Here is a 23,443-nt window from a genome sequence, read left to right as displayed (position 1 = left end):
AGACCTCTGGCTTGCAGGATCGACTCACTGCCTTCCTACAAGAAACCACCCACCGAAACCTGGCGCAGAAGGGGTTTGTTTGGAATCCCAGAGATGAGCAGAGCTCGCAGTCTTTCTGCACAAAAATCAGCTCTTGCTCACCCCACCTTAGCTGTCTTTATTTTAGCGGTGTTGTCGCCAGTTGCAAAACCGTTCTGGGAGCCAGGAACCCTCGCCCATCTACTTCCCAGCGCCCAGAGATCTCCCAGGAGCGCCTGACCTCCCTACCTTCCGCCCATCAACGCTCGCCTGAGTAAAACCCCCGCTCGCTCGCTCGCCTGTCTGCCAGCCTGCCAGGGAGCTGGACCTTTGCCAGAGCTGGATCTGGGGCACCTCCGCCCCCGCATGCAGCAGCAGCAACAGCAGCCTCCCCCCCCCTTCACGTGCTCTCACATTGAGAGACTGGAGCGCGCGGCTGGGCGGGGGAGAGGAGTGGTACCCACGTGGAAGAAGCATCCCCTCTCCGCCTGCAAGCCAGAGTCCCGGGTGGGGCTAAGCCACGCTCCTCCCAGGGGTGGAGTTTTTTATATGGGTCGGGGGGGGGCAGGGGGGCTTCCCTAGTTCTTCTTAAGGCAGCCTTTTCGCTGGGTGCCTCCTTGCTTCCCCCTCCCAAAAAACCCCGGAGCCCATCATTTGGGGGAGGGAAAAGAAGAAGAGGAGGACCCCTGAGCTGGGAGACGCATTCACGTGTACCGGGAGGGTGTTGCACCATATTTCAGAGCAGATCTGCCCGGGTTTAAGAAGAGGCTGAGCTGACACGAGAACTAGTTCAGCATCAGGTGAGTGAGGGGCGTGTGTGTGTGTGTGTGTACGTGTACGCGCGCTTGCTTGTGTATTCTTCATAGACCTGGGGGCTGCACTTTGGGCTGGGTGCCCCAGGAGTACCGCCCTCACTCCCCTGACCCTGTAGCAGCAACAGCACTAGAACTTGTGTAAGCTGCATTTTCTGCTGGGCTTGCCAGCCTCTACCAGCCTCAGAGCTAATTCTCCAAAGCTGGGGCAGAGTGGAGGGATGACAACCACAGCTATAACAGATATCCGTGCGCATCTGTCTGGGCAGTGGTCGGCGGCTGGCCTGCTGGGCTGGGGGCGGGTGGGAGACATGGGGGGGGTACCTGCTCCCCAGCTAGCGCTGGCATTCCAAGGCTAGCCTGCAGACCAAGTTCCAAGAGGGGAAGGGTACTCTGCTTTCATTCCTCTACCCCTTCCTTCCTACCATCAAATGCTGGTCTTGGAATCGAAAGGAAAGGATGAGGGGGGCTGGGGGGGGGCAGCCCTGTGCAGCTTTTTCTGAAAGAGGGCAGGTTGTGCATTGCAGCGCTGAAGGGGAGGACCTAAGCACACAAGCTCCAGTTGACAAACATTTTGCAAATAAAGCAAACTGTCCATGAAATGGGATGTTGATGTGGGCACCAGCGGAAGCAGTTGTTGTTTAGTCATTTAGTCGTGTCCGACTCTTCGTGACCCCCTGGACCAGAGCACGCCAGGCACTTCTGTCTTCCACTGCCTCCCGCAGTTTGGTCAGACTCATGCTGGTAGCTTCAAGAACACTGTCCAACCCTCTCGTCCTTGCTTGCATTTCCTCCCATTTTACCGTTTAAGAGACTACCTGGGTGTCCTGCATTGGAAACAGTATTGTAGGCAAGATCGCTACATTGAAAGAAGTAGGAAATAATATTTTTTTTTTAACATTTCAAAGGATGTTGTAGATATAAATGGTGGAAGTTGCCTTCCTGCTCTGACACTGGCCGACAGGTGCTTGTGATAGTTGCCTGGCCATGTCCTACTCAGCAGTTACTCCTCGCCTGTTTTAAGTCTTATGTGTTCAGTTTATCCATATGTTTTATCTTATGCTGCTGATACTCAGCAGTTACTATGTAGGCTTGAAAATAGCTGCTTGCCTGTGGCAAGTAAAAGTTGCCTCTGGCAAGAATGCTTTTCTAGGTTGGAAGAGTCTGTCTTCTCCCTCTCAATTTCATTTTCCTTTTTTCCAGGCCTTAGACACGCTACAAATAACTATGACTAGACAGGGACTTGTGAACAATTTTTTTGCAGGCTTGTATCTTCTGTGGACTTCATTTGCAAGGCTGCCTTATCATAGCTGATGGGCTAGATGGGAACAGAGGGCAGGAAAAGACAATAAGTGATGGCCGTGACTTTCCTGAACAACAGGGTGGGGATTGTCTGGAAAAATGTAGAGAGTACCAGGCCATGCAGATAAAGGGCGTAGAGGGTGTTCTCATTTCCTCTGCCTCCACTGCAATGAATAGGAACTCTGCTTTACAGCAGGTGGATAACTCACTCTTAAGATCTCATCTCTGTCTTCACCAGTAAATGGCAACCACACGAGAGGGCTGTCTCAAGACAAAGAACACATTTTTAATACTTTCAGTGAGCGTGTTCTTACCCAATAGAAGCTTCTAGGATAAGGTGGGGTCACTGCAGAGTGTGGCCCATCCACATCTCAGCTTAGTGTGTCTTGAGATCCCTTCCTGTGGCTCCTTAGCCCACTTGGTGTTCTCCTCCATTTACTGCAGCCTCACATTTTCTTTTCCCTAGATCTGGAGATTCCTTAAAGGTAAAGGTAAAGGGACCCCTGACCATTATGTCCAGTCGTGACCAACTCTGGGGTTGCGGCGCTCATCTCGCTTTATTGGCCGAGGGAGCCGATGTACAGCTTCCGGGTCATGTGGCCAGCATGACTAAGCCGCTTCTGGCGAACCAGAGCAGCACATGGAAACGCCATTTACCTTCCTGCCGGAGCGGTACCTATTTATCTACTTGCACTTTGACGTGCTTACAAACTGCTAGGTTGGCAGGAGCAGGGATGGGAGCTCACCCCGTTGCGGGGATTCGAACCGCCGACCTTCTGATCGGCACGTCCTAGGCTCTGTGGTTTAACTTCCGTTGCATAGGGAATATCTGATCTAGGGAGGAGAAAATTTGGAGTGGTAGTTGGAGGAGAATGTCACCAGGATGAGGAGGAATTAAAGGGAGCACAAGGGGTTCCCAATGGGCATTAAGCCAAGGTAAGACTAAACTATGTGGGGCAGAAGATGAGTAGTCCTTGGGCAGCTGATCCAGACTAGCACCCTCCAGATGTTTTGGACTACAACTCCCATCAGTTGGCTGGGATTAATGGGAACATATGGAAGGTGCCAGATTGGGGAAGGCTGCAGTAGGACATGCTCTGAAGACTCCTGATACAGCCAACCACTTGGTGAAGCTAACAAGACTTGGGTCTGGGAGTGACCTCCCAGACCATATACTGAAAAACTGGTCCTAAAGGATCTTCTGGCTCCCAGTATGTTTCCAAGTACAATTCAAAGTGTTGGTGCTGATCTTTAAAGCCCTAAACAGCCTCGGCCCTGTATACCCGAAGGAGCGTCTCCACTCCCATCACTCAGCCCGGACAGTCAGACACTTAGGTCCTCCTCCAAGGGTCTTCTGCTGGTTCCCTCACTGCGAGAAGTGAAGCTACAGGGAACCAGGCAGAGGGCCTTCTCAGTAGTGGCGCCCACCCTCCCTTCAGATGTCAAGAAATTAACAACTATCTGACTTTTAGAAGACATCTGAAGGCAGTTCTGTTTAGCGAAGTTTTTAAGGATGTTTTTAGATATGTTGTAAGCCACTCAGAGTGGCTGGGGAAAGCAGCAGAGAATGCCTGAAGCAATCCTAGGAGCCCCCTGGGCACTTCTATATGCCACCTTGAGCTCCATGGAAGAAAGGCAATATATAAATGTAGTCAATAAGTAAGTGCCTCCTAATGACTGGATGTCTTCTTCCTTGGCACAGGGCAAGTGAGCGCAACATCTCATGAGGAGAGACAGCTGCTGCTGCTGCCGCTGCCGCAGCCTTTTTTGCCACTAGAGAGCTCTCCATCCTTCCATCTCTAAGGTAGAGTTGGGACGTGCCATGGACCAGCTGATGAATCTCCTCTACCTCAACTTCTCAGAGCAGCTGAGCCTGCTAGAGGAAAACGACATGTCCTGCAGCGACTCTGTGGGGAACGGAACTTTCCTGATCGTAGCTTACAGCGCAGTCATTGCAGTGGGGTTGATTGGCAACCTCTGCTTGGTGTGTGTCATCATCCAGCAGAAGGAGATGAGAAACGTCACCAACATCTTCATCGCCAACCTCTCCTGCTCTGACATCCTCATGTCACTTGTTTGCATGCCTGTCACGGTCATTTACACCTTGATGGACCGCTGGATCTTAGGAGAAGTGCTCTGCAAGGCCAGCCCCTTTGTCCAGTGCATCTCCGTCACTGTCTCCATCCTCTCCCTCGTATGGATTGCCCTGGAAAGGCATCAGCTCATCATCAATCCGACTGGGCGGAAGCCAGGAGCTAACCATGCGTACCTGGCTGTGGCCATTACCTGGGTGGTAGCCTGCTTCATTTCCCTGCCCTTCCTCTCCTTCACCATCCTGACCAATGAGCCCTTTCGGAACTTAAGCCTTCCCTTTGACCCGTTTGCCAACCACGTGGCCTGCATTGAGCACTGGCCATCGGATCAGCATCGCCTAGCTTACACCACCTTCCTCTTGCTTTTCCAGTACTGCCTGCCCCTGCTCCTCATCATGGCCTGCTATTTCCGCATCTTCCTGCGCCTTCAGCGTCGCAAGGACATGGTGGAGCGCTCCAAGGATGGCTCCCGGGCCACTAGCCACAGGAAGGTCAACATTATGTTGGCTTGCATCGTCGTTGCTTTTGCCGCCTGTTGGTTTCCACTCACTGTCTTCAATGCCCTCTATGACTGGGACCATGAGAAGATCTCAGTGTGCTACCACAACTTCATCTTCTCCCTCTGCCACCTTATGGCCATGGCTTCCACTTGCATCAACCCCATCATGTATGGTTTCCTCAACAGCAATTTCCAAAAGGAAGTCAAGGCATTGCTGTATCGCTGCAGCTGCAGCAGTGAGAAGGACAAGTATGAAAGCTTCCCCCTTTCCACAGTCAGCACTGAGATCTCCAAGGCTTCGCTCCATAGCGGGGCTGGCACCAGTACCCACGCGTGACTGCCAAGATCCCATGCAGTGCCTTCCAACAGCAACCAGTCCCTTTCTCAGCTGAGCCAAGCTGGAAGTATCTCCGCTGTCTGCATATTTCCAATTCTCTGGTTACTCCACCCCCCAACCCATCTCATACCAAACTTGTATCAGGGATCATCTGCAATTATCTGGGGTATCCCATTTCAAACAAAGAATATGTACTGAGGTGGGGAGGGAATGACCCAGAGGATTGGGGAACAGTGTGTCTTGAGTTCAAATCCAAGCTTGCCCATCAGTTATTCTCTTTGACCCTTAACCCATCTTAACATCTGGAGCTTTGAAAACTTCCTTGAGAATATGGTTGTACTCCACTAAAACGGATGGAAACTGTGAGTTCTGGGAAAATAACTAAGCAACTTACATTCTGCTTAGCCTCTCAAGAAGATCCAAGGGCCCCTAAATAAATCATCCAACTCTGTTAAGAGTTGCATTCATCAGCATTAGGCAACTTAGAAGCAGATCTTCACAAATGGTCCTTCGAAGAGAAGATTGATCATGGCAAAGGAACATTTCCCGAAAGAAAGCTTCCCCAGCACTCCTGATTTTTTTGTGCTAGACTGAACTTCAGGACAACATTGGGTGTGTCCTAGGTTGTATTCTCCATTTCAGATGGACCAACTTGGGATTGACAGGCCTGGTCATTGTCCTACATGAACTAAATGTGTTCCCTGGTACAAGCTCGGTGGTAGAACATCTGCTTTGCATGCAGAAGGTCCCAGGTTCAATCTCCAGTCTGGACTGGAAGGAGACTCCTGTCTCACATCATGGAGACCCACCACTGCCAGTCAATATAGGCAGCACAGAGCTGGATGAACCAATGGGCTGATGTCCTGTGTTCCAGAAACGTCTGCAGTGCTCTGGGAATCCATGGTAGATGTGTCCCTTGAAAAGCATTTTTTGAAGGTAGGAACCTGGAAAAACAATGCCCTAAGTGAGTCTCCATCTCCATGCAAATGGAATTATCCTGGTTGAAGAAGAGCTTTAAAAAATAGAACTGGTAAGATCCAAACTGGTTCAGCTGAAATCCTTAGTATGAAATGTCTGGGTAATACAGCAAGATTTTGAGAGAGCCTCCCAGTCATCCCAACGGCCAAGGCAGAAAACTTTAATGGCCTTCCTCTACCCCACCCTGGATGGTTTAGTCTGCATTTTCCCCACCTGAAGAAATGTTTTGCCCCACTCAAAAACTTGCTATCATGTCCTGTCAATATAATTGCATCAGTTGAAACTTTGTTTGATCTTCTCTCTTTCTTTTGAATAATAATAAAGCAAGCGTTTCCATAATAGAAACTGAGAAAGATGAGATATTGTTCTGATTGGTTCTGCCCTTTTATTTCCATGAAAATTAGTCCATTTAATATAAAGGACTTATGAGTTTGGAATGTATATTAAGACATAGAGCTTGAAGGGTTTTGGCTTTGAGAGCTCTGCCTTCATTTGCCTATTGGAACTACCGTATATGATCAGCAATTCTCATTTATTGCACATTTACTGGGGAGAAGGGGGTGAGAAATACTTCATTCCTAAAACTCTCTGGATGCAAAATGCACTGCACTAAAAGGATGAGTCAATGAGTGCTGGCACTGCATAATCCAGCTGAGGACAGTGATGTGTAGCTTAGTGTCCCTTTTTTTTCTAACACAGGGAGACTGTTCAGAACGGTATTATCATTTTAGCCTTAATATTTAAATCAGGAATGGACAGGAGCTGGCCTTCAGAGGGCACCTTTTCATCAGATGGCCTGAGCAAATGTCAGTCACATGAGGATGTAATCAGTTTCCCTCATCAGGATAAAGAAAAAGTTGCCATCTTGTAAGAAACAAAGAGTCCCCCGTGTTTCAGGGTACTTCTCTCTCAACCATGTAATATGTAAATGTGCACAACTGAATGTTATGCATATGCCTTCTACCAGCCTTCCCCCCCCCCCCAAGCTGGGACTCCCCAGGCGTCTGGGGCCACAATTCCCATCAGTCCAGCCATCAGGGAAGCCCTTGCAGATGAATGGCTGCAGCTCTACCGAGGACCCTGCACTCCCACGAGGGCGCTGGTTTTGGGTAGTGAAATGCATTTGCAACCCGAAAGCTCATTGTCTGGAGAGGAGAGCAGCCCTCAAGGACAGAGAAGTAGGCTATCCCCAGTTTAAATAAATCCATGATTGAGGCAGAGGTGAACATCCAAAACAAAGCAAATGCAAATCCCAGTTGCATGTTCCAACCAAGGAATTTAAATGGCAAATGGCAGCTAGATGCATAATTATTTGTACAGCTAAATTCAGTTTTCTCCCTGCTGCTGGTGCACTTAATGGGGAGATCAGGCAACTGACTGTACGACTACCCATCCTTAATGCTACAAGTAACACAGATGGTCTATTCTGTCTTTATTGCTTATTAGGAGCTTAGATACCTCTCACTTGTTTCTTGAGAACAGTCCTCTATTTGGGGGGGGGGGGGGACTACCGTAGTTGCTGACCAAGGCTCCATAATGATTAATCTGAAAATAATGTAACTGAAATTCTTAGTAAGTTGAGCTTTGTAATATTTTTCAGGGGGTGGGAATCCATTCAGGATATCAGGACGCTGTCACAGGCAAGATTCCGTTCATTCAAATCAGAATGGCATCTGTGGTATTGCACTATTTACAGTCTGTAGCAGCCTTCCCTGACCTTTGGTCATCCAGGTGTTTTGGACTACAAGTCCCATAATTCCCAGGCAGCATGACCAATAGTCAGGATAGTGGCAGTTGCAGCCCCAAACATTTGGAGGCACAACGTTTTTGGCAAGCAGGTCTAAAGCTTTAACTCATTCATCACCTGGGCCAAACCAAATGGCACGTGTGTGTGTGTGTGTGTGTGTGTGTGTTTAAAAATGCCATTAGGTTTGAGTGAATGATTGTAACAACGAATTAAAAAGAAAATAGTAAAGATGGCATTTCCTTGTATTAGTGAGGAGTCACTTTTTAATCATCTTCTACATTGGCTCACATTTCTTTCAAAATCACCCAGAATTCCTGACCAGTGTGAGCGCTCTTGTTCTGTTTCATAAATTAGTTGTAATTGATCTTTCTGCCCTGCTTTCCTTAATATTATGTTATCAATCAGTAAAAACTGTGAAGTGTCTTGTGGCACCTCAAAAGCTAAAAAATATTATTGTTATGGCATAAAGTTTCATGGACTACTACAGTCTAGAGCATTTTTCCATTTTGGCTTGTGGCTTTAATGAAGACTGATTTGACATGGGACATTTCTGGGTTTTCACTCTGATCAGAAAATCCATAATGCAAAAGAAAGTGTATTGCTAGCAAATATGTTGTAAAAATAAAAATAAAAATCTGGACCTCAGACTAAACCTTCAGAAGGTGACTAAGACATATCACAAACTTTTTCACAGGTAAAATTCCACTAGACTTCCTGGGGCTAACTTTTATGGAGATAGCTTTGGGCTGGGATATCAGCTATCTCACTCCCTACCCTGGTCCATTTCTAGTCCATTTATTAACTGAGTCTCATGCCCTGGCAAAAATGCTGCGATGTTTGGGATGCACAGATCAAGCCAGAGGATTTTTTCATAACATTCATAGGAAAGACATACAAGGTCGTATCTAATGCTAGCCATAGAGTCATTTTTTTGAGATTCACAGTCATGGCTAACTTAGGTAGATTGATTTCAATGGGTCCACTCTGAGCAAAAGCTAGTTGGACACACTCTGATATTTACAAGCATAAAGCAAACATTCTAGAATATTTGTCTAAGCTAACTGTGTTCTTCCAACCTTTCAACATCACCTATATGTATCCTAGTGCCTGATCTCTTAATATGTCTGCTGACTCCTAGATCTAGGAACTTGCGGGCAAACAGTGCTTGTGTTTTCAACCAGTTTTGAAACATGTACTTTATTTAACTGCATAGGCATGGGTCTACTTTGTGAGAAGAAGAAAGTCTGTTTTGCTGCCACTTCCTTTACCTAATACATGAGCAATGTCCTTTAAATAAACTTGAGGCTGCACATGGAAAGCAAGGTGTGTGTCCATGTTCCTGGGTTAGCTGTGAGCAAGCTTGCTTACTGAGGACAGGAAAAAACTTTGCCCATGTTCAGATATGCTTTTCTCCAGTGAACTAGAACATGTGGAGAAAAAAACCCTGATGTAGACTGGCCCTCCACAACCTGGTGCAGACGTCTTGGACTTCAACTCCCAGCTGCCCCTTTGCCAACACAGCAGGTGGAAGTTGCAGTTTGAAACATCTGGAGGGCCCCAGCCTGGGGAAGGAGGAGATCCGTGGTCTCCCTCTAAGCCTGGCAGGAACTGACAGGAACAAGGACTCACTAAAGCAGTGTAAAAGTTAAGGTTCTTTATTGAAACTCCTCCAGGTTTGATGCCAAGTTCAAAATCACTGGGGTGAGATAGAAACCGTCCCTAACTGGCAGTGGAGGCCAGCCTTTTTCTGACCCAGAATTCCTCAGAAATATAGTGGCTACACTACAATTTTATATCATTTCTAAACCATTTAACTGTCTTGGCTTCATCCTGAAGAATCTTGGAAACTATAGTTGCTGAAGATGTTTAGGTGAGAGTTTGGCTCTCTGGCCACAAGATGGTTGCTTTAGGGCAAGCAGGCAGGACAAGGGACATTTTTCTTTGCAACAGAAGGGCTAGAAAAACATTGCTAGCCTCTTTTTTATACAACAAGTGTTTTTCTCCTTGAAACTAACTTGGAGAGTATATTTATGTCACAGTCAGTTAAAAAGATATCCCCATGCAAGCTGTCAGACCACACAGCAAATCTGATAGTTCTATATCAGTTTCATCATCAAGGTCCTCCCTCCGCCCTCAAAGAATCCTGGGATCTGTAGTTTTGTGAGAGTGCTGGTAGCTACAGTTCCCAGCCTCCCATGAAGCAAAGTTCTGACTTCTGAAGCAGTTTGGCTCTGCAGTGCAGATGTGCCCTTTAACTGTGCAGAGGCTCATTTGGTCTGTGAAATAGACTTCTTCTTCTGTTTTGCTTGAACTATAATAACAGTAATCCAATTATATTCCAGGGAGGGGGTATGTGCCATAAAACTGGTTGTATTATATGGCTCCCTCCCCCCCCCAAAAAAAAAAACCTGCTAGGAAAGAATAAAACATGCTGCAGTTACAAAATCCCAACTGTCTTTTCTTTGGCTTTGTTGTGTCTCTCCTTTGGTGTGTGGGGTTGGGCAGGGTCAGAGGGTGGGGATTGAGGGGCACACGCATACTCTCATGACACCAACCCCCCCTTTGTGGAGGGGGGTTCCTCGCATTTGGCCTGCTGCCTCCCTCACCATCCCGGCCTCAAGTCACGTAGATGGACCGGGGCCAGCAGTCAACATGGGACGGCTCCCACAGGGGGCTTGAGCCACAGCTGTAGCCTCTCTCCCAAGCTGGTGTCAGAAGAGACTCCAGCACCAAAGAGGAGGGAAGGTCAGGTCAGGGTGGCGGAGGAGTCCAAGTGGTGGCAGACCCACACCATGCTGGACTGGCGGCGGCAGTGGTGGCTGAAGAGATGCGCCAATGGGGGGTGAGGAAGGAGAGGGCGAGAGAGGCAAAGGAGCTTGCTCCTTCCCCCTTCTTTCTATTGTCGCTTGTCAGCCGCACCTACAGTAATGCAGCCGCCATTTTGGGCCAGCTGCCACCCTCTCATGCCCACTGGTGTCAAGGAGGAAAGGGCTTCTCTTGGGGTTGGGGAGGATGATACAGCAGTTGCAAGGACAGTGACAGAGAGTGAGGAGAAGAGAGGTGGTGGGCAACATCAACTGTTATAGGAATTCTAAGGTCTTATATATATAAAATAAACGTTCATAAAAATGTACATGGCAAACACATACATAAGTATATAAGCCATGTGTCTGAAATAGTACAGGAGAACAATCCTGAAGCCATTTTGACTCTTCCAGTAACCTCAAATGTTCTCCCCATTGCTCACAAATCCTGTCTTAAGAGTGAGCCTGTGACCTGGATTCAGGAACTGAGTATTTACCATCACTAAAGAATGGCTTGGATAGTGTTCTCGAAGCTACCAGCATGAGTTTGACTAAACTGCGGGAGGCAGTGGAAGACAGGAGCGCCTGGCGTGCTCTGGCCCTTGGGGTCACGAAGAGTCGGACACGACTAAACGACTAAACAACAACAAAGAATGACCAGGCTGCCCAGATATAGCAATGATTGACCATTGACAGGTTTTCTGCTGCAAACCGCCCCCCGTGATTTATTTCTGCTGGGGACCTCCTCTTTCTGTGACGTATATATGATGTTTTGGGCGGTGGTCTTGAGCTAAAGGGGAAGCAATTTCAAAAGTCTATATAAGAGCTTGCACACCATTGTTCTAGGTTCTTCTCCTCCCTCCCTGCGTGGGGGGATTCTGTTGCAACAGTTCAATAAAGATCAGACTTATTAGCTGCTTTGCTTCTCAATATTCTCTGGTTGGCCTCTGTTATTTTCTCCTACTAATAGAGAACTTGCATAAGGACTCTATATGGGCTCTTGGATACCCCATAAGGGATATAGGAACAGTTTTTTCTTATAACACCAACCAATGAACTGGACCCACCCTCTGTCCTGCCGGCACAAACTCTCGCTCTCCCCCAGCCACCCTCAGAGGCCCATGCAGTTTTGAGGAGGAGGAGTTTAAGTACGGGAGGCGGGGCTGGCAGGCATCCCGTTTGAAATCCAAATGGGACTAGGGACTCTTTTATTAATAATATTTTTATTGGTTTTACACAATTGTATACATTTTAACTTTAACCATTTCCAACATTAAAATAAAAGGTTCTTTTGAACCTTCGGACCTCCTTCCCTCCCTCCATGGATTCCATATTTAAGAATAAATGTTCTGCATCTTTTACCATTATCCATCTATTAATATTAATATTAATATTAATAATAATAATAGTAGTAGTAGTAGTAGTAGTAGTAGTAGTAGTTTATTATTTGTACCCCGCCCATCTGGCTGGGTTTCCCAGCCACTCTGGGCGGCTTCCAACAAAGATGAAAAATACACTAAAATGTCACATATTAAAAACTTCCCTGAACAGGGCTGCCTTCAGATGTCTTCTGAATGTCAGGTAGTTGTTTATCGCTTTGACATCTGATGGGAGGGCGTTCCACAGTTACCACAGTCAGTTCCACATTATTATTATTATTATTTATTTCATTTCTATACCGCTTTATATTACAAGTGGCATTACATCCCTGCCAATGATTTTAACTGTTTACAGTGGTCTTTTAAATAAATTAAGAATTTGCTCCAGTCTTTTAAAAATATGTGATCATCCTGGTTTCAGATCTTCCCCGTCTGTTTCGCCATCTCTGCCTCCTCCATCAGTTTCGTCTGCCATTCTTCTTTTGTTGGTACTTCTCCTTCTTTCCATCTCTGGGCCAGTAGCATTCTCCCTGCCATCGTTGCATACATAAAAAGTCTTTTGTCCTCTCTTGGTATCTCTTCACCTATTATACCTACCCAAAAGGCTTCTGGTATTTTAACAAATGTATTTTTAAATATTTTCTTTAATTCATTATATATCATTTCCCAGAAAGCCTTTACCAGTGTACATGTCCACCACATATGATAAAAAGTACCATACCTTCCTTCCCTTTGCATTTCCAACACAGATTTGAACTCATTTTGCACATTTTTGCAATTTTACTCGGTGTTAGATACCAACGATACATCATTTTCATATAGTTTTCTTTCAACAAACAGCATGCAGTAAATTTTATTTCCTCTTTCCATAACTTTTCCCAAGATGAAAGTTGGATATTATACCCAAAATCTCTAGCCCAATGTATCATCACTGCCTTAACTTCTTCATCTTTTGTATACCGTTCCAAAAGTAATTTGTACATTTTTTATAACACTATTATTTTCAAACAGATCTATTTCAAACCTCGATCTCACTGTATCAAAACCATTTTTTTGTCTACCTTAAAAACATCATTTAATTAGTGATACTGTAACCACTCCGTTAATAACGCTCTTACATCTTCAAATTTCCTCAATTTTAGTTGGTCTTCTGCCTCTATTAAACAGAGCTGTTCCACCAGGCCTTTGGCCAAGGCACAGTCTGACCCCCTCCTTTGGCAATCCTCACAGAACCCTAGCCCAATTGGTTGCCATTAATCTGATTTGAATTCATTTTATAATGAAATGATTTTAGAATGTGTATCATTTTATTGTTGTTAGCCGCTCTGAGCCCAGCTTTGGCTGGGGAGGGGGGATATAAATAACATTTTATTATTTTATTATTATTTATTATTAAGCAAGAGTGCAATACAATGCAGAAAAACAATTTAAAAAAACCTACACAGAAACACAGCAGCCAATTCTGAAACCTTTTAGCAAGCAACTTCAAGCCCTTGCCCCCTCCTCTTTATCTTTAAACTGCACTTGGAACAGACACCCCTTCAAAGAGAGGGCTTGGAAGAGGGGAGCACAGGACCGTCTCTTGAGATCACCCCTGATCTCCAGCGACAGAAGCAGAGACCAGGAGAAGGTGAGTTGCCTCTCTGCCCAAGACTGGATTACTTCTGAATTATTCCAAGCCAATCTGAAGCAGTGGGTTCCAACGGTTGCCAGACCTTTGATGCTATCAGCCCATCAAGCAAGATTCCAGTTGGCCGGCACGTTCAGTATTATTATTGCCAGCTTCAAGGAGGGTGCCAGAAATTGAACTTGTGTTTAAAGGCCTATTAGTTCAGTAAGTATCATCACAAAATTGTATGCTAGCCAAGTTCAGTATCGGGGCAGTGCTAATAAGGTCATTTCCAAGGATCAAGTGAGTTTTAGAGCAGGTCATTCTGTATAGCCTATGGAACAGCCTTCCTATTGCTGTACTAAGGTCAATTCCATGGCTGGGAGCCAGGCCGCTTCTCCCTCAGCCATTGGGGGCAGCAGCCATTCTGCCCAAAAGACCAGCAACATCTGGCACCTCCGCCCCCTGAACAATACAAGCCAGTCCTTACAAAGAGCAACTGCTTAAGAATTGGTCCCCGAGTTTGATTTTTCCTCTTCTCCCCCTATCCCTTTCCCCTTGTGTGTCTCTTTTTTTTTTTATTTACTGTAAGACCATCTTGTTTTAACTGACTGTGTGTAAGACACTCTGGGAGCCTTTTTAGCTGAGGAGAAAGGTACAAACACTCTAAATAATAATTATATCTGCATTTTCTGGAAAGGGTTGAAGACATTTTTTGTTCCCACAGGGTTTCCCAGGTGGATAAATGGGTCGTGGCTTCAGTGTGGTTTTAAATTTATTTGTTTTTGTTTTTTACTGTTTTCAATTCTCTGATGTGCAAATTGCCTTCAAGTGGTGGTTAGAAGGCGATTAATAAATCATTTGCAATAATAAAAGCAATAATAGTAGCAGTAAAAATAATAAGGCACCTGTTTTTTCCATCTAACAGCATGGTCTGCTCTGACCGAAGGCTGGCCAGAGGGTTTATGGTGCATGTGCAGAGTGGGCCTGCAGAATCCCCACAGACCATCTGCAAGAAATCGAAATCTCAGCTCTTCCTTGCCCTGGAAACAAGAAGGCTTTATCATTAGAAAGGCAGATTGGCAGAGCTTGCCTCAGAGGCAAGCTAACACTCAGCACACGAACTGTTTATTAAACTCATGCCGCAAAGTTAAGAAATGAAGAATGGAACACTCTTGCCACTGGGCAGTGTGGCAGAAAAGAAATATGGCACACTTGCAAGTTTGGGTTGGTGGGAGCTCAGACATGACTGGATCTCTTTTGAAGATGCCCCCAGGGACTGGATCCTTAGGTAACATTTCCTGAAGCCCCATATCAGATCCAGACCCCAGATCAGTAGCTTCATTTTCGTCCCTCCCTCATCTGATGCCATATCCACATCAGCTCGCACCTCCAAAGCACCACACGGGGTGTCGAATTCTCCAGCTGCAGTCCTGGCTTGCTTTGTGACATGTTCACAATCAGAGTATTCAGGGCTTTTTTCCGCTGGAACTCACTGGAACTCAGTTCTGACACCTGTCGGGGTGGCACCATTGTCACTATGTGAGAACAAGGGAGACATTCATGGTGAGTTACAGCCCCTCCTTTCTAGAAAAATAGTCCTGAGAGCATTCCTCCTCATCCCCTGCCTGGCTCCATAGCCTCTTCCACATCCAGCTTCTTCTTTCCAAATCACGGCCACCGTGCTTCTTTGTCTCTGAACCTCAGAGGCAGACAATGCCATAGGAAGAATCATGCTCGGAGCATAAGTGTTTGGCTTCTGTGGATGAGTCACCCTCTCCCGGCCCATGACTTTGGCCTAGTAGGTCCTTCCTCCCAGCCAGCTGCCCTGGCCTTGAAGCTGACGGGATGTGGGTTGCAGGTGGCTTAGGAGAAGGAAGGGGCCTTTGTTTTTGCCGCCACTGCCACAAATCCTGGAGCTGATGAGGTAAAGAGCCTGCTGCTGACGCTGGAGGTGGTCTCCTGTTGTGCTCAGCTGTGACACACTCTCACATCCACCCCAGCTCCTTTCCTTACAAGATAGATGTGAGTTCCTCAAGACAGCAGCTGGCTGAGGGAGGCAGGAAGGAAGGGCAGCAAAGCAGCAGTGGGGTGAGGAAGCGAGAGAGCTGGCTTCGCTTCCTCAAGGACTGGTGTCCCAGATGCCAAGGGCAAAGGTTGTTCCAAGCAAAAAGAGATTCTCAGCTTTGGGCACAAGGCTAAGCCCCCAGGCCTACTTTCTGCAGCTGCCAGAGACTGACCAAGACTCAGAAGATATGTCCTCAACTCTTGTTTACCTGTTAATAGTAATTCTTTGCATTAATGCCGTGCTAAAAAAAAGTGCTTCTTCTCCTACTTTATCTCAGGGCACCTCCAGACTGTCAGAGTCTTGCAAGAGGGATTCAGGTGCATATTGGAAATCTGCACTATACATCTAAAGCAGTATCACACCACTTTAAACAGCCATGGCTTATCACAAAGAATCCTGGGAACTGTGGTTTTTAAGAGCGCTGAGAGTTGTCAGGAGACCCCTGTTCTCCCCATAGAGCTACAACTGGCAGAGTGGCTTGACAATTAATCATTCTTCCCAGGGAACTCTGAAAATTGTAGTGCTGAGATGGGAATAGGAGTCTCCTAACAACTCTAAGCACCCTTAACAAACTGTTTATGGTGGTATCACAGTCCTTCTGATGCATAGTGCAGAGGGGGCGTTAGAGTCAGCAGAAATGAAGTTGGTTAAAGTGCTCTGTTGTCCTAGGCAGGGGTAGGCAACCTAAGGCCCGGGGGCCGGATGCGGCCCAGTCACCTTATAAATCCGGCCCGCGGACGGTCTGGGAATCAGCGTGTTTTTACATGAGTAGAATGTGTCCTTTTATTTAAAATGCATCTCTGGGTTATTTGTGGGGCATAGGAATTCGTTCATTATTTTTCTCCAAAATATAGTCCAGCCTATCACATGGTCTGAGGGACGGTGGACCAGCCCATGGCTGAAAAAGGTTGCTGACCCCTGTCCTAGGGCAACAAACCCAGTTTCAGCAGGAACTTAAACCTGGGTCTCAGCGGACTTAACTTGACACTCAAACCACTACACCATACTAGAATATTATATTTTTGTGTATTCTAGAATATATTTATATTCTAGCTCCACTTGCTACTCCTGCCTACCCTTTTGTCAACCAACCACATTTAAGGGGGGGGGGGGCTCAGCCGCTGTGTGAGGTGCCTCTCCCTCCGTTAATCCACACTGCCCCTAGTGGAGGCAGGAGGCACTTCACATTGTCTCCCTCTCCGCTAAACAGCTTGCCTAGGCCTGTCCGTCATTCCTCACACTGACTCCTATCAGCCACTATGGATGCATTTGACATCTGGGGGCAAAGTCAGACCATTGGTCCTTCGCAGTGCTTTTTTTCTAAAAAAATGTTTACGGGTACTCTCATTTTGACTCATGAAAAACACCATTTTATAGTTCAAATCAGGGGCAATAAATACAGTAAATGGACAAAAGTACAAAGATTCACAAATGTTAGGGGTATGCGTCCCCCCCAGAAAAAAGGCACTGGTCCATCTAGCTCAGTGCCGTCTCCTGGTTTTCAGGCAAGGGACATTCCCAGCCCTACCAAGAGATACCAGGGACGGAACCTGGGACTGACCATCTCATGGAAGGCGTGAGCTACAGTCCTGGCCAGCAGATCTCTCATCAGCTCTGCAAGTGGTTCTCACTCTTTGCACAGGCTGACCTACGCATTCTCAACCACTTTTCAGCTCCAAAACTAAACACATGTCCGTATTACCCCCCTTTCTTTCTATCTTGCTCCTCTAGGATGCCCCCTTCCCTCAAGGTCTTCGGGTGCAGCTGCCTCCTAAGCCACTGGAATGTGTCCTTGCTGAAGGAAGCTGGGAATGTCAACATTCCTCAGCGCAGCTGCCGGGGAAAGGAAAACAGTACATTCTGCAGTTGCTTTAGCTGATTTGGTGCCGTGGCTAGATAAAGCCTTTTTGTGAGCCAAGTTCCTATTGCAGATATTAATATTGCACAGTTTAAAGAGACTGGATGCATGAAAACCGACTCCTTTTGGAAATGAAGCATTGTCCAGACCCATCCAATTGTTCAACTTTTTACTTGAAGAACTTTCTTCAAAACATAACAGAAACATCAAAGATACATCCAAATAACACATGCTTATCCAAGCATAGGCTCAGCATCATCTCATAAATAAAATAACTTATAATCAGAGCTTAAAAACATAGCTCTCTCTCTCTCTCTCTCTCACACACACACACACACAGAGAGAGAGAGAGAGAGAGGCTTTGTTGCCTGCATTCCAGCCCCCCAGGCTGTTGAGCTCCTGGAGAGCCATTTACATGCCCTTATTCCATGGAGCCTGGGAACAAAGAACCAAAGGCAACTCCCTTCAAAATGGCGACTTGCCATTCAATACCTTAATCACTTGATCTAAGGTTAAACACTCATGTGTTAGCTAGCAGAAAACAACAATGCAGTGATACCTTGGGTTAAGAACTTATTTCGTTCTGGAGGTCCATTCTTAACCTGAAACTGTTCTTAACCTGATTTTTCTTGTATTTTTCTTGCCTATTGCATTGCATTGCATTGCACTGAACTGCATTACAATTGGAATTCTATGGAATTCAATTTGTAATACAATAAAATATAATATATAAGAAATAAACAAAAAATAAACAAAAAACTTGTACAGCATCCAGCACGGCACATTACATGCGATGTGTGTGTGGAATTATTAAGTGGTCCTCCAAGAGCCTCAGCCATTTTCAAGTGGTCTGTGGCAGAGGAGTTTGGGAACCACTGTGCTAAACTAGCCTTGAGGAAGGCATCAAAGCTGGAACACTCCTGTTTGCGGATGATGGTGTACTGCAACATTTTGTTGCAAATCTCATGTTATTATATATATATAATAATGAAAAATATATTTGAAAAATGAATTTGTAAATTCAACACCCTGCCCTATGTGCCTTTATTGTCTCAAGAAGGTTGGTCATCCTCCTTTAGGCCGTCATTTTAAAATGATTTATAAAACATCTGCAGATTGTGCTGCTTTTGTTGTTGCTGCCAGAATGATCGGAAGAGACTCCTCTCACAGGTTTGCTCCTCTTCCTTACAAATCCAGGGAACCAAATACAAACCTTTGACATGGAAATGAGTTACGCAAAAGGCAGCCATTGCCCATCCTCCTTGCCTATTATTGCATGACCCCATTTTTAAAACACTTTGTGAAGGAAGTAGCAGTTTGTCTGCTAGTTTAATAACTACCCAGGAACAAAGCCAAGAGCATCAACTAAATTGTAGCAATGTTTACAGTAATGAGGCCTCTACTCCACACCACAATTACAGACCCCGTATTGCTTTACAGCTGGAGGCCCATAAACTAGTAGCTCATAAGTAGGATTATTGCAACTGCTCTATGATAGTGCCCTGGGGTTTGGGGGAAATTCATAATATGGGGCTCGGTGGAAGGAAGGCAGCAGGCATGAGCTGCACACCACAGCCATTACCTTAAGTTAGCACACACCTGTCATCAGGACTATAGCCTTCCTCGGACTGCAGGGCTCCATGAAAGGATGCTAAGTCACCTGCTGATCCTAAAGAGGTGCTTTGGAAATACAGTGGTACCTCGGGTTAAGTACTTAATTCGTTCCGGAGGGCCGTTCTTAACCTGAAACTGTTCTTAACCTGAAGCACCACTTTAGCTAATGGGGCCTCCTGCTGCTGCCGCGCCACCGGAACACAATTTCTGTTCTCATCCTGAAGCAAAGTTCTTAACCTGAAGCACTATTTCTGGGTTAGCGGAGTCTTTAACCTGAAGAGTATGTAACCTGAAGCGTATGTAACCTGAGGTACCACTGTAAATGTAACTTCCCTGTCCTCTCTGAGGGAGCAAACCTCTCTCTAGAGTCTAGACTGTGCCCCTTTCAAGTTGCCGGTGTGAGTGACACTAGCATCATGGCTTCCCCCAAAGAATCCTGGGAATTGTAGTTAAAGGTGCTGAGGGTTGTTAGGAGTCCCCAATTCCCCTCCGGGAGCTACAGTGCCAGAGCGGTTTAACAATAAGTTCTTCTTCCCAGGGAACTCTGAGAATTGTAGCTCCGGAAGGCAAATAGGGGCGTTTCTAACAACTCACAGCGCCCAGAATTCTATACCCAACATTCCTCAGATGAAAAGAGGGACATTTCTCACTCCCCCAAACTGACCCTCCTCAACCCCCCATTTTTTGTGTCCCCTCCCCCCAAGCATAGCCACCACCACAACACCAATGGGACACAGCACAAACACCCCCCACCATTCTGATAAAACCCCTTGAGCCCTATTTTATTTTATTCTTTGGTAGATTTACAACAAGATAAACACACATCAGTAAAGGGATTTTAGAAAGGGGAAATATAAGAAAGCTCCCTCTTTTTTCTCAGCTAGGCTGGGCCCTGCCTTCTGCCTGGACCCCAGAGCTGCCACTGCCATCATTGCTGTTGCTCAGGACAAGTTCATAGAATCATAGAATCATAGAGTTGGAAGAGACCACAAGGGCCATCGAGTCCAACCCCCTGCCAAGCAGGAAACACCATCAGAGCACTCCTGACATATGGTTGTCAAGCCTCTGCTTAAAGACCTCCGAAGAAGGAGATTCCACCACACTCCTTGGCAGCAAATTCCACTGTCGAACAGCTCTTGCTGTCAGGAAGTTCTTCCTAATGTTTAGGTGGAATCTTCTTTCTTGTAGTTTGGATCCATTGCTCCGTGTCCGCTTCTCTGGAGCAGCAGAAAACAACCTTTCTCCCTCCTCTATGTGGCATCCTTTTATATATTTGAACATGGCTATCATATCACCCCTTAACCTCCTCTTCTCCAGGCTAAACATGCCCAGCTCCCTTAGCCGTTCTTCATAAGGCATCATTTCCAGGCCTTTGACCATTTTGGTTGCCCTCCTCTGGACACGTTCCAGTTTGTCAGTGTCCTTCTTGAACTGTGGTGCCCAGAACTGGACACAGTACTCCAGGTGAGGTCTGACCAGAGCAGAATACAGTGGCACTATTACTTCCCTTGATCTAGATGCTATACTCCTATTGATGCAGCCCAGAATTGCATTGGCTTTTTTAGCTGCCGCGTCACACTGTTGGCTCATGTCAAGTTTGTGGTCAACCAAGACTCCGAGATCCTTTTCACATGTACTACTCTCAAGCCAGGTGTCACCCATCTTGTATTTGTGCCTCTCATTTTTTTGGCAATACTTTACATTTCTCCCTGTTAAAATTCATCTTGTTTGTTTTGGCCCAGTTCTCTAATCTGTCAAGGTCGTTTTGAAGTGTGATTCTGTCCTCTGGGGTGTTAGCCACCCCTCCCAGTTTGGTGTCATCTGCAAATTTGATCAGGATGCCCTTGAGTCCATCATCCAAGACGTTGATAAAGATGTTGAATAAGACCGGGCCCAAGACAGAACCCTGTGGCTGCCCTCCTCCTCCTCCTCCTCCTCCCCCTCCTCCCTGAGCACTGGTGGGGGAAATAGGGACATCTGGGGTCAACTCAGAAGCTGGGATGGCTTTCATAATTCCAGGCCTGTTCCTGGAAAATCGGGGTACCTGGAGGGTATAGAATTCTTTGGGGTAAGCCATGACTGACGTGGCATCATGGGGCTTGAAAGGTATGGATGTGGCCTCTGTCAGGGGCTGCTTACTGAATTCAAGACCTGACAGGTGCTCTGGTATTTATAGGAGCCCAAGCAGAGGCATAACATGGCCTGCCAACCTCAGGGGCTGATGTTGCTTTCCATGCCAGTCTTCAGCACTTATAAAATGAGGTCAGTTTAATTATTCTTAATAGAAGATAGGATCCAACCAAGATCCACTGGATGGGATCCACCAAACTGTCTCCACACAAAGGATCTTGGGTTTGGATTGCACTGTTTAATAGGCTGCTCACTGACCACTGTGCAAATGCAGCAAGATGAAAATGGAGAAAGAATCAAAGGAGCAGAGTCAGAATCATACCAAAAGGGGGGGGGGGAGCAACCACAAATCAGCCTCAGTCAGAGCAGAAATGTGGAGGAATTTGCTGATCTCACCAACTCTTCTTAGTCACTGTGATTAGCAGTCAGCTCTATTGTTCTACATGAGAGTAGCGATAGATGTTGCCATGGTTTGCGGAAGGGGTATCCATGGCAATGCTTCTATGCAGCCCACCAGACGTGGGTGTTACCTGTGCTATGGATGAGTGTATAAATATCAGTTTACCTGAAGGTGGTGACCCATGGTTGCCATGGAACCCACAAGAGCATCTTCTCTGGAGAGGGGGTTGTCATAGAAACAGTGCTGTCTCTATGGCAACAGTGCATCATTATTTCCCCTCTTTCAACTGAAATATGTTTAAAGAACCTGTTGAGGAAAGTATGTGCATTTATTGGAAGTAAGAGCCAATATCCAGGCCTGGTATGAAATATTAGGCAGGCTGATGTGCAAACCCACTGAAGAGATGCATTTGTTTCTTCTTTGCATTTCAGAGATGCTGTAGATCAGGGGTTCCCAGCCGGCTGTCCAGAACCACCAGGGGTCTGCCTGCAGCATGTCTGTGAAGAACCAGGGCTGTGGTTGTGAATGGTGGCAGTGGCAACAGCAACTACAGCTGCTCCAGGATGGACCGGAAGTGATGGGCAGGAGGAAGTGGCCTGAAAAGGGTCAAAAACACATTGCACCTCATGTATTACAATCTGAATTCTTGGGACTCAAATTGTATTACAAAAATCATATAGCATATAACACAGTGCATTACCATTGCTACAGTAGGCTGATGAATCATTAAGTCGTCCACCACGACCCTCAGCCATTTTTGAGTGGTCCATGGGAGAAAGGGTTTGGGCATCACTGCTGAAGGTGGAACCAGATATGAGAAAATTGGCTCCAGTTGTCCTTTACTCACCTCCCTTGCCAGCCCTTTGGTGTAGGACCTCAGAAGCCTCCTGTTCTCACTTCCCCAATCAAAGAATGTGTTGTGTGTTGTTGTTGTTTAGTCGTTCAGTCGTGTCCGACTCTTCGTGACCCCATGGACCAGAGCACGCCAGGCACTCCTGTCTTCCACTGCCACCCGCAGTTTGGTCAGATTCATGTCTGTAGCTTCGAGAACACTGTCTAACCATCTCGTCCTCTGTCGTCCCCTTCTCCTTGTGCCCTCCATCTTTCCCAACATCAGGGTCTTTTCCAGGGAGTCTTCTCTTCTCATGAGGTGGCCAAAGTATTGGAGCCTCAGCTTCACGATCTGTCCATCCAGTGTGCACTCAGGGCTGATTTCCTTAAGAATGGATAGGTTTGATCTTCTTGCAGTCCATGGGACTCTCAAGAGTCTCCTCCAGCACCATAATTCAAAAGCGTCAATTCTTCGGCGATCAGCCTTCTTTATGGTCCAGCTCTCACTTCCATACATCACCACTGGGAAAACCATAGCTTTTACTATACGGACCTTTGTTGGCAAGGTGATGTCTCTACTTTTTAAAATGCTGTCTAGGTTTGTCATTGCTTTCCTCCCAAGAAGCAGGTGTCTCTTAATTTCGTGGCTGCTGTCACCATCTGCAGTGATCATGGAGCCCAAGAAAGTAAAATCTCTCACTGCCTCCATTTCCTCCCCTTCTATTTGCCAGGAGGTGATGGGACCAGTGGCCATGATCTTCGTTTTTTTGATGTTGAGCTTCAGACCATATTTTGCGCTCTCCTCTTTCACCCTCAATAAAAGGTTTTTTAATTCCTCCTCACTTTCTGCCATCAAGGTTGTGTCATCTGCATATCTGAGGTTGTTGATATTTCTTCCAGCAATCTTAATTCCGGCTAGGGATTTATCCAGCCCAGCCTTTCGCATGATGAATTCTGCATATAA

At 46.3% G+C, this 23,443-nt stretch overlaps 1 protein-coding gene and 1 long non-coding RNA gene across 2 annotated transcripts; both read left to right on the top strand.

The window, feature by feature from the left end:
• The first annotated feature begins 486 nt into the window (after positions 1 to 486).
• On the top strand, positions 487 to 10,177 carry LOC310685047 (neuropeptide Y receptor type 1-like). Its single transcript, XM_083456635.1, has 2 exons — positions 487 to 818; positions 3,835 to 10,177. Exon 2 carries the CDS (start codon positions 3,955 to 3,957, stop codon positions 5,059 to 5,061), a length of 1,107 nt encoding a protein of 368 aa, XP_083312761.1. The 5' UTR covers positions 487 to 818; positions 3,835 to 3,954; the 3' UTR covers positions 5,062 to 10,177.
• A 10,927-nt stretch (positions 10,178 to 21,104) lies between these two features.
• Positions 21,105 to 22,354, top strand: LOC310685072. The gene is made up of 2 exons (XR_014515048.1): positions 21,105 to 21,966; positions 22,080 to 22,354. It is a non-coding gene; the product is annotated as an uncharacterized lncRNA (long non-coding RNA).
• Positions 22,355 to 23,443: the final 1,089 nt, after the last annotated feature.

The sequence above is a fragment of the Podarcis tiliguerta genome (assembly GCF_965153285.1).
Source record: "Podarcis tiliguerta genome assembly, chromosome: 8".
Classification (NCBI taxonomy): domain Eukaryota; kingdom Metazoa; phylum Chordata; class Lepidosauria; order Squamata; family Lacertidae; genus Podarcis; species Podarcis tiliguerta.
This window is presented reverse-complemented; position numbering and strand designations above follow the sequence as displayed.